We start from the raw sequence: 12,429 nt of genomic DNA on the forward strand, positions 1-12,429 counted from the left end.
TCAAACTGTGCTATTTTAGGTAAACTAGGCTTTTTCAGAAGCCATGATATTGTTGTGGCTCAACATAATCACTTAAAATTTTTTTCAATATTAAATATTTATTACATTTACTATGTATATGAACATAATCTTCAAATGACTACAAAGGGTTTACCCATATATAGTACTTGTTCTCAGATTAGTAGGACAATTTAGTAACGAAATGCCCTAAAGTATGCTTTTTTATTTCCAGAAAAGACTGTCAAAGAGATGACACCATATTTATAGAAATTTTGCTGATTCCTTTTTTCATTTGGTTACAGAAATGTCTTCACTGGATTTAATTTTCTTAGCATGGAACTTATTTCACATAAACATTTCCATAGCACTTTAAACTATAGAATAATATATGCTATTTCATATTTATTTTGATAGACATATTTACTGAGCACTTATTACTGCTAGGCTGTGCTAAGTGCCCTACTTGAATTTTCTTATTGGATCCTCAAAACAATCCCATAAGGTAGGCATTGAATTATTTTCTTTCTACAGTCGATAAATAGGCTCAGAGAGTTAATTTGCTCAAAGTCGGTTGCACAGCTTGTATGATTTGGTAGCCAGAATTTGAGTCAAGGTCTGTCTCCAAATGCTGCGCGCATAATCATTAAGCTATTATTAGGTAGAAGTTCTTTAGTTTGTGTGTACACACTAAGGGCTCCTTGGAACAAATTTTTGAAAATAGCTGAAATAAACTAAGGAGTTTAGTTATATGTTGACCAATACTTACATTAACAGAATCAACAGCTGCATACATAATATCCATCCATCCCTTAAATGTTGCCTGTAAATATAACATTTACAGAATCTGAATGTGAAGCTCATACTCTTAAAGCAGCAATACATTAATTTAGTCCATTTAATGTTATAACATTTAGTAGGTAATATCAAATCACTGTTTTACTATATATTAAAAATCAATTTAATATAAAGGTGCTATGCCAAGAGCAAAAGGACACATTCTCAATTCACATTTTAAATCTTAGTCCTATCTAGTTATTTCCAGGTTGTTACAATTCTTGAGAATTATGTGCATGAGTTTTTATTTTTCCAGAGGTAGAGGAGAATTTTATGAAAAAGGCAGGAAGCGGAATTTTCTCCAATTCTTAACAATTCTCTGTGGGAAGTCTCTCTCATTCCCATGTAGTGTAAAACTGGCAATCCAAAAAAAAAAAGAAACCTCCACAACAAGCTATTTATTTTTGGAGCAAAATTCAGACAATGCAATGGTGAGGGGCCAAATAACCCCCCAAAGCCAGCTATGTATAAATAACTCTTGAATGCAATAGAAACTATGCTTTTTAAGCTCATTTTTATAGGCATATAATCTAAGAAACACCAAGTGTTTTTTTAAAGACAAAAAGTACTTTAAGTTTCTAGTTAATAGATTATTTAAAATAATGACTTCTATCCTTCATGCAGTATCCACAAAAATATCAAGCATTCATGAAAGGGGTCACTTACAACTTGAAGCAAAGACAGGTAACCAAGTCCAACATTATCAAAGTTCACCTTCAGGTTTTTCCATCGCACTTCCCGACTAACATTCATCAGTGCAAAACACTCAGAACGATTGTGAACTTGAGTTGTAGAAAATCGTGACCCATCTGTGGTGTTAACGCACTCATAGAACTTGCCGGCAAACAAATTTACTCCCATGATGCTAAATATTAGCCAGAATATAAGACACACAAGTAGCACATTCATGATGGAAGGAATTGCACCTATGAGTGCATTCACGACCACCTAGTATTCAAAGAAAGAAAAGAATGATTAGGATTCATAAAATGTTAAATGAGTTACATTAATGAAACACTGTGCATTATTAAAGAAATTAGGAAAGCTGTCCTTAAATAAAGACACTGAATCAATCATATCGACCAGCCAACATGTATTAATTGAATGCTTACTATATGTTCAGCAGTAAGCCAAGCAAGATGAAATGAGACAAGAGCCTTGTGATCAAGGAGTTAACAAAAATATATGATGAACACACAGTGAAACTATTAGCAACAATACAAAATGAAATAATTAAGATGCTATGACAGCTTAAATAAGCGAAAAATAAATAAAAATAATAAACCAAAACCTGATATATGTAAGATGAAGTCGTAAAATCTGCATACTCTAGAAAAGAAAAAAAATCATAAATATAAATGATAAAAAATAAATAAAATGTACATTTAAAGGTTCGTAGTCCTAGAATACCAGTGCAAAAACTCTCCCATATAGAGAAACTATTGGTGCATATAAACTGGAGTTAAGATTAAGAATCTTTTAATAAACCCCTTTGATTTAAGTGATTCTGCCAGTTGTGTGATATGTGAATTCAGTTAAGATTTTGGAAACTCTGTTTTCACATCTGTAAAATGAGAACTATCTTTTCAAATTTATTATTCTAACTCTAAAAATAATTTATATATGTCCTTGGCTAAATATAGATCATGCTGGTCTCAGTTAAAACAAAAATGAAGTATGGTTTATCTTTAAAACTTCATTTATTTCTGCTTTTCAGCATTTCCATTGCTACCGATCACCAGTGCCACTTGCCACTTCAACTATCCTGCATGGTGACTATTGTAGCATTCACCATTCTCCAGATTTTCTTAACTGCCCCATCCTTCAAAATCTACCTGTCTTCTAACACTTCAGCTCTAGTCCCAGTTTGAGTACAAGTGTGTTAAAAGACTAATTTGTTAAATAAGAGCATTGTGCTCCTATATTTTTTTGTAATATATCAAGCAGGCACTTAAGACATTTCCAAATGGTGAAACATTAAGGATTTCAGACTCCCTTTGAGATTTTCTAGAGCAAGGGGTGGCAAACAGTTTAAGTACTTTTAGGCTTTGAGAATTATATGATCTGTTACAACTGTTGAATTCTGCCACTGTAGCAACAGAGCACACATAAATGTCCATGGCTGAAATCCAATAAAACTTCCTTTATAAAACATGCAACCAGCCTATGGGCTTGGTTTGTGGATCCTTCATCCAGAACAATAGTTATTATCCCTGGGATCGATGTACCTGTAGAGATTTCATGCAGGCATAAAATTATATTAAAAAAACATTATGGTTATGCTTTCTTTATGGAGAGATAATTCATATGTTTATGAGATTCTTATAGTATATATGACATTAAAAGGGCTAGGAAGAACAGGATTAGAGAATAAAGTTCAAAGTGGCTGACTCTTATTCAAGCCTACTTTTTTACCCCATTTCCTGCTAACCTGCATACTGCACTTACCACCGAGGCTCACTGATCCTTCCAGTCATTGCTCAAATGTGCCTTGCACACTCAGTTCTGCATTTCTCCACCATCTGTGCTTCTGCGCACCAGGCATCTCTGCCTTGGAATGCCTACTTGCCTGTGATTTGGGTTCCACTCTTTAGTCATGGCTTCCATAATCATCTCGTTTTAAAGCCTTCCCAGACTTCCCCAGGCAGCCATTCCCACCTCTATGTTCCTATAGCATTGTATGATTACTGTTTTATAGCAGGTCATAGAATAACTACTGTTCCCCTGTCTGTCTCTTCATGACCATTGTCCCTCTGCAGTCTTAGGGGATTAGGGTCTATTCACCACTGCAGTCTTTTTACAGCACAACAGCTGACACATGTTAGTGTTTAAAATGTTTGCTGAAAGAACGTGAGCAATGATGGGTCTGAGGGAGATAGGTACATACTGCTCTGAGGAGAAGCCACTGACGGAAAAGTCAATAAACTCAAGAGCTTCAAGACTACAAGGAAGCTAACTATGAAATGCCTCAAATCATTATTTCACTTATTTTTCAAAATGACATGCAGTGTGAAGAAACATCTCCATTTTGCATGGTTAATAAGTGTAACTAAATAGACATGTTTGCCTCTCCAAATATAGTAAAACATTCTTCTGCATTCAGTTCACCGGTATCATAAATAAAGAACAAAAAGCAAATGATAAAATAACAGGCTAGCTTAATCACTGAGGGAAATAATTTTGTAGGTGCAAGTATATTATTTGTTCATGAAAATGGTGTATAATATCTACTTGAGTCCAGGAATCAGTCTTAAATTCTAGATAGATTGTAACATTCTACTAATGCTCAAAAAAATGAAGGCAATGTCAATGAATTCCAATAACATCTTTCTGTATAAAATGTAATTTAAATTTTACATATTCTTTTTGTATAATCATGCTCCCTCATTTACATGGAGCCACTGTACACTGGATTCATTAAGCACTAGATGTGGCAGTCATAATTAGGTTAGTAGGTATATTAATGAAAATCTAGACTAAAAGGTCTCTAATATTCACCTGAGACTTCAGATTTCTGAGACTCATCTCAGAGTTTATGATTCAGTACGCCTGGAGTGAGGCCTGGGAATTTGCATTTCTAATAAGTTCTCAGATGATGCTGATAGCTAGTCAGTAGTCCACACATGGAGAAGCAGTGAGTTAAACTAATCTGCATGTTAAATTGTTCAGAGACAGGTAGAGAGAAAGTCGGATAAATAAATAAGCAAAATACAATATAATGAAGGTTTTATGTGTCTGAATGTAGAAAAAGGACACCCAATTATGTGTGTCAGTGGACAGAAAAGGCAAATTTAAATTGAGGCTTAAAAGCTGGGTAGGTGTTTATCTGCTGTGCTGAGGAGTGAGGGTTGCGACAAGGCAGAGAGAAGCATTCCTGGCCAAGAGCACAACAGAGGCTCTTTTGGAAAAGAAGAAATGTGAGGAGAGCAGCAACAGATAAGGATATGAGCTAATTAGAGAAAATATGGCCATCATCCTCTTTATCAAGAATTTTCTGGTTTAATATAGCCCTTAAAGGTAGGTTGCTGGTAGTCATCATTTATCTCACCTTGTTTTCTTTGCAAAATGAATCTCTTTCCAAGCTGTATGCAGCCTAGTGCGAATTATGCAAACTCTCAGAGCTTTAGTTTTCTCAGATGTAATTTGGAGATAATTCCACTTTCATTGAAACATTTATTTTAAGGATGAAATTAAAAGCAATGGTTGATGTTACTCCACTTCCTTTTCTTTTCTTATGCCCTTTTCCCAAGGTAGTTCCTTAAAAAGTATTATTTGAACACCCAGTACAGGCAAGTCCTTGACGACTTGCATATGAGAAATGTTGCCAGGACTAATAGTGTCCCCTTCACTTGAATTTCCTAGCATGGGGAAAAGTCATTTATTTGGATCGGTGCCTAACGATATTATATAAAGGAGGCATTACTACAGTATTCGACTTACTCTGTTAAACAATATGCACTGAAATACTATGTGTATATGCACATGTATACGCACATATACATAAACAGTTCATATATATGTATGTGTATGTACATTTGTAGAAACAGTTCATAATGTCTATGTACCCATTATTTTAATATTTTATAATCCATTTAAAAAACAAAAATACTATACTAGGAAGTTTAGTAGTTTCTTACCCTCATTCCTTCAAATCTGGATAAAGCTCTTAGAGGTCTCAAAGCCCTAAGTGTCCGGAGGGATCTGATGGGGCCAAGGTCCGAGTAGCCCAGAGTGTTTGCAACTAAAGTAACCAAAGAAACCTACAAAAATTTAAAGCTTTCATTAATCATGTCAATGAAATAATAAAGCATAAGGAAGAAAAGTCAATTTCAAAGATCATTAAGAGCAGCTTGACAAGAACAATATGATTTTAAACATCAAGTTATCTAGTCATTGCCTAACAAATGGGTAATATGGATGCTTTTATAAGGACATAGATTTGAAGGAAGGCTAACCAAAATAAATAATAGAAGGAAAGTACGTTATTTCTTATATCTGAATACAAATGACATGTGCTTTTCACACTTTGGTGGTTAATGATTATGTACTTGCTTATTAATTCTGAGCATTTAAGTAGAGCGACCATCAAAATTTCGATTGAAATAAAACCCAGGGCAAACAAAATGTGGGATTCTGAAGCCAAGTCATAAGAATGTGACATTAACTCAACCAAATGTAAGTCTTAGTATAAATAAAACTTATTCAAAATCAATTTGAAGACTCATGATTTTGAGATGGGGCTAATTCCCCATAAGATTATTGTGCCTTATAATTTCTCATAACAGGCAAAAAACATCTGCTTAGTAATAATTAGTGGGAGAAAATCTTAACTGTATTGGTGAATGCATGAGTAGGTGATCTCACTGGCTTCACAATCAACACAGAGATACACAACTTCATCATGTGAGACAGACCTGCCAAAATTACTGCAGCAAGTATCCAAAAGAAATTTGTGTTCTTGTCAAAAATTATCTCAGAAGAAAAAACATGGACAGAATTAAAACTAATGCACATTTTGGTAATAGAGCAATGAGCTTCTCAACGTCCTTAGATCTGGATCTGTAAATGCATTTAGTCTCTGAAAAAGTTCCATTAAAAAGTATTCATCTGTTTTACACTATGTGTAGGAGACAGTGTACAAGAACAATGTTTATAATGCAGCTTATTACAAATTAAGTAAAGACTAACATATTCAAGTTTTTCAGGGAAGAATAAGAATACCCAGGAGTCAACTTTTGTTTAACAAGTGTTGACAGAGTAAAAAAATTCATTGCTCACAAGTTTACTGCTGCTACTATCAGAGACAGGTAAATGGATTTATGGATCAGGATGTGTTGAAGTGTTTTTGTTCTCATGTAGTTACTTTCAAACGTCTCGCCAAATGTAACATTGTTCTTTTTTAAGTCCTCGTGCTATATATCCAGCAGAACTAATTGTCTCTCTTATCATTCTTAAATTCACCCAGTCATTCAGGTGCATTATTTTCCACTTAAGTGAGCTTAAAAAAATAAGTATACTTTTTTACTGAGTTACAAGTATTCCTTTTCAAGCAGAAAAAGGTAATGTTTTAAAATGTCTATTATAATTTAAATAGCTCCTAAAAATGGTAGACCCAATCTCCAAACCACTGTCAGGTGGTATGATATTGAATATAATAGATGTATAGTACTAAGAAAACTTAAGTATAGTTTGTAACTGACAATATTTATAATGCATATACATCTATTTATTTATCTATGTAAACATATGCATATACACAATATATGCCCATATTGATGAATAATGAGCAATCATTATTTAAGTTTCAAAAAATCAAAAAGCCTGCAGACATTAAACAAGTGCTCCAAATATCAAATTAGATCAGTGGTTCTAAAACCAGAACCATTTGGAAGGGCTTGTTACAACATTTTGCTGGGTCCCAACACCAGAGTTTCTGATTCGGTAGATCGTGGGTGGGTCCTAAGAACTGCATCTCTAACAAGTTCCCACCTACAGGTGCCAATGATGTTGGCTTAGGAATCACACTTTGAAAACAACTGCTCTAGATATGCTGCTCAAGTTTTGAGAAATTAAACAAAAAAAAAATCTCAGCTCCTCCCCCAAATCTACATCCCTAGGTTTGCATCTCTTCCAGCAAGAATATTGTGTGATACTTTGCTCTCCATGTTACATTATAAAAACATTATATGTGATATATATTTATATATTCACATATATAAATATTTACTTACCTTTTTTCAAAATACAAATTAATATTTCAAATTGAAGCTGTATACCTCCCTGAGTTCTGCATATTACATTCCCCTAAATATTGAGACTCACCATTTCATATTTTCAAATACAAAACAAACTAATTTGTTATTAAACAACTGCTTATTTTTCTTAATTTAAAATAAATTTAATTCTGCTTATAAACTTTTATTTCCTAAGCTGAGTGATAAAAATAAACATGTTTGTAATAATAATTAAAAGGTTTTTGAATATCTTAAATATTTTACAATAACTTTTGAAATAATCATATTTAAAAGTTAGGAGAAAAAAATAACACATATCTTGTATTATTTCTTCTTATTTTGGTTAGCCTTTCTTTAATACTATTATACTACAAAAGCATCTATCATATCATTTATTTTTCTAGGCAACATATATATAAAGGTGAATCAAAAAACAATCAAACAACATGAAATCATTAATGTAAGGTATTGAAAATTAGATTTCTCATACAGGAAGCCCAAGAGAACGTAAAAGTGTAATGAATACCTATACTGTAGAAAAAATTTTTTCGCACATCATCTATATAGAAATCGTTATTGCTTTTAATGTTTTATGTATTGAACTGTTAAAAAGGAGTTTACTGAGCTTTAGTAACAGTTGAGAAATTGAATTTTGTGTAGGTATGATTAGTTTTGGCTTAATTTTGAGTCAGATTTCGCTGTATATAGTCATGTTTATCTGTAATTTTGATGTCTATAAATGGTTCTATATTAATTTCTCTTTTCTGAAAAGTCTGGTAATATAAATTCTTTGTTAAATGTTAGAGAAGTTATTGGTACTATAAAAATTTGCATTTGCCCTCGAATTCCAGACATCACATGGAAAACAAATCTCTAAACACTATGACTGATTATAGGATGCTTCTTCCTTTACCACAAAGGCTAGATTTCGGAAAATTTAGGAGAATTAGTAAAAGATTGAAGAACATAATTCGTTCTGAGAAAAATAAGTTTAGGAGATTGAGGTCATGAATTAAATTAAGAAAGCCTTTTAAAATAACATAAAATATTACATATGATAATTGTATTATTATATACTATTAGATTATACCATTGAAATATAAAATAAAAGAATTAGAGTACACTAAGTAAAAATGAATTGATAATAATGGGTATTGTACTATTAATTTCTATTTGAGATTTCTTGATCTCACAAGCTGTTTTAGGATCTCTGTCCTGACTATTTCAACAACATGCCTAAAAAATATTTTTGCTTAGTTAAAAATAATACATAAACTGAAGTATTTTTATGCATTTTCCATCATCCAAGTATTCAACAGTTCTCTGAATTTATTATTTGAAATTATTAATACCAATTTTTCTGCTCCACTGCCACTCTAGAGATGAACGTAAGTGGGATATTTGAGATGGAGACAAGAGCTGTGACACATTTTAATTTTCTCTATCATTGTGCCTGAGATAAATATTTTGAAATTCCATGCCTTCCCTTCTCCTTAACAGAGGGTTATTTAGCTTTAACACTACCATTTTTCATAACTTTCAGCTAACATCCACCTTCTAGTTTTTCATTTCATTCATATTTCCAATGTGAATGATATTCAAATCAAATAATATATATTTAAAAATTACATTTTCTGATTTCAGAAAACACACAGGAGTAAATTATATATGTCAGAATGGTACAGAATTTACATTTCTTGAGATATTTCTCTTTCAATAATCCTCACAGATATATTTCTACTGGCTGTATTGAAATTTCTAAAAATATAAAGGTTTACTATTGCCTGAAAGTACAAAAAGCTAACCAAAATTAAAGTGTGCTAATATATAACATTAGTGAAGGTTTTTCAGAACACTTATTTATAAGAATAAATCCTTTTTTAAAATTTACTCAAAGTACATACATCAACAATTAAGAAATCCAGCCAACACCAGGCATTGGTGAAATACGTTTTATAACCATATGCTACCCATTTTAGAAGCATTTCCAGGATGAAGATGTAAGTGAATATCTTGTCAGCATACTCCAGGATAATCTTAATGGTCTTTTTCTTTTCAATATCTATATCTTCAAAAGCCTGTGGAAATAACATTCCAATTTCAATTTATGTACAACTTAAAGGTTATGATTTATAACAAAAACAGGAAATAAAATTCTGATAGAAAACTACTGAAATAGAATGCTATTATGAAACAGCTGACTTCTTCTGGTTTACAACTACTATGTAACGCTCAGTTCTAGACTTCCCACCAGTGCACATCACTGGTCACCAAAGGTCAAGAGAAAGAGGGTGCAAAAGAATGGAATGAACCAGGTCTCTGACACTTGTAGGGATTTCTACTTCATCTGACTCCCTTTTGATCCCTCTTCAAATTGGATAAGACCTAATAGTTAAGACAAGATTCTAGCATCAGCCCCTCATACATCTTTCTCAACCTGTACTCTCCTTTGCGTCCACCAGTACAATCTGGAGCCTCTCCAACAGCTCTCACATGTTTGTGCATCCCCAGTGCCTATCACTGGGTTAGGAACACAGCAAGACAAGGAAAGGTTTGCTAAATGAACAAGCACAGTATCTTAGGAGGGCTAGAGAACACAGAGGGTGGTTTCTTTCTTTGAATTTTGCATAATAGTTAACATTCATTAAATGCTTCAGCTCAACAAATCACTCATATTCATTCCATGAATGCGGCACATTTTAACAGTCTCCAAGAACTTTTAGTAAGTGACAGATGATACTGTGGTCACAGCCGCAAGTTCCTTGGGAAATAATTTGAATGGACTTAAAGAACTGAGCTCACTGAAGACACTGAAAATGACTGCTGACCTAAACAAGTCTAAAGTATTAGAATTTTCTCTTTAAAGTTTAAACAATATTCACAATGTTGGAAAAGATGAAAGCAAAAAGGCCTGTATCCTTAGTGGTTAACATGATACTATCTGTCTATAATCACGACCGCATTCCATTCTTACTCTTCTTATTTCAAGTTCTTCTATCAATGCTTTAAAAATGACCCTGAGCACTTTTTGCAACTGCATATTAAAGAAAACAGAGAAGCTGGGGCAGAGAGAATGGGCAGATTTACCAAGATGCTAAAAGAAGGTTCCAGCAGCTAGCAGAGGTTCTGAAAGCCAACGGAACTGAAGTGTAAGGGGAGATGTCCAGCCCTCAGTATTTTCCTGCCTCCCTTCTCCAAACTGTAGAAGAATCAGGCAAGCTGCCCAAACAGAAACTATGGCAGTGCCTCAGTCTTTGAAATGCAAAGATAAAGAAAGGGCTTGATCGCAAAGAAGATGGGTGCTGTTTCTGGAACTAGGGTGCAGAGCAGGAAGCAGCAAGTCTTGATTCTGAAAGCCAAATACCCTGCCTGAGTCCACTCTGTTCTGACTAGTCCCAGAGCCTGAAATAGTATTCAGCCTGCAGGGCTCCTAGCTTCGAGGACTAATTCTGTGGATGTGGGAGCGAGGAGGCAAGTTGGTCATTGCATGAGCACTATCAGATCTAGGCTTTACTATTACTCATTCCAGTTACCACTCATTTATTTCTATCTGTGTACATCCCTTTTAAGCAGCCAAAACACAGTAAAAAGATAAAGTGGCTTTTGTTTAGACCTTTATTAAGTTATGGCTCTGTCATCTGCTAGCTTTGGGACATTAAGCAACTTTTAAAACTCTGACCTAGCTACCTAATTGGTTAAATAAGCAAAATATCATAATTTCACAGGATTGTTTGAAAATTAAAGGATAAAACTGATATAAAGATCTTGAAATATAATAAATATGAACTAAATTAGAGCTATTTTTATTTATTTTATAGACAGATATTTTAACTCTAAATTAATTGGCAAACTCCCTGAGTAAAAACACCAGCTTCTGGAAATACTTTTCTCTTTTCTTCCTCATGATTCATCTGAATTTGTTTTGAGAGTTCCCCTCCCCCAAAATGTCAACTTTTTTTTAGATATTTTGAACAAGGAATTACTCTAAACTTTGCTTTAATTCTTTCGTAATCCATTTTTTGAAAATCTCAGTCACACATGTGACTCAGCATGGGATAAGTTTCCTTAGTTATTAGAAATACGAGCTAATATAGACACTACCAAGATTCCCACTTGTATTCAATGAGATAAGTTGAGTGACACTTTCTTATTCATCTTCTGTTTTTTAGGGGAAACTTGTTAGGAGAGGCAATCTACTGTGGGCTTTGAGTGTCCCTGCATATTCTTGTCGGGTATGCCAAGAATGCAAGGCCCTGACTGCTCTTTATCCAGGTCATTTCTCATGATTATTTTTGCAACAAGCAACCTTGAGAGATGAGACAGTGTCTCTCTGTGGGACAAAGAGCAAGGTTGCCTACTGCTTGCTATGAGAGGATGGGTTCCCTAAGCTCAGTGCTCCTCAGCTGTGATGCTAACACACTGTGTGTGCAGTATTCACTTAGCTCCATGCTATGGCCCCGTGGGACTTGGGGACAAGGGGAACAAACACAAACATGTTGAAGTTCATGCTGCTTTCTATATGGTGAATAATAAAGTCCTTTGTCTCTGACTCGGAAGTCTCATGCTTTCCACCAGTATCTATGAAACAGTAACAGGCTAACTTATTGTAAGTAGAGTAAAATCCAATCCCATATCCATGAAAACTGTCTATGAGACAATTTACAAAGTTCTTGAGTATTTTGTTTTTAGTGTAATGGAATTTCCAGTGGTATCTCTAGCTGGAACTGGGCTTCTAATGGCTGATCTCTGTTAGTGTCAGCAGGAAAGAAAACAGTAAGAAAAGGCTCAGGGAGCTTGTAACTCACCCAGATCCCTTTCGACTCTCACAGAAGGTGATTGGTATATGTACAAGAATGAGAAA

General features: G+C 34.0%; 1 protein-coding gene across 1 annotated transcript in view; it reads right to left on the bottom strand.

The window, feature by feature from the left end:
• The window catches only part of SCN9A (sodium voltage-gated channel alpha subunit 9), a 124,691-nt gene that overhangs the window by 9,248 nt on the left and 103,014 nt on the right, over positions 1–12,429 (bottom strand). Inside the window, exons 20-23 of the mRNA XM_039855322.1 lie at positions 9,473–9,646; positions 5,472–5,594; positions 1,501–1,782; positions 767–820 (exon numbers count right to left, since the gene is read on the bottom strand). Coding sequence (XP_039711256.1) covers positions 767–820; positions 1,501–1,782; positions 5,472–5,594; positions 9,473–9,646 — 633 coding nt within the window. The remainder of the gene's footprint in view (positions 1–766; positions 821–1,500; positions 1,783–5,471; positions 5,595–9,472; positions 9,647–12,429) is intronic.

This window comes from Pteropus medius, unplaced genomic scaffold, assembly GCF_902729225.1.
Source record: "Pteropus medius unplaced genomic scaffold, Ma_sr-lr_union100, whole genome shotgun sequence".
Taxonomy (NCBI): Eukaryota; Metazoa; Chordata; class Mammalia; order Chiroptera; family Pteropodidae; genus Pteropus; species Pteropus medius.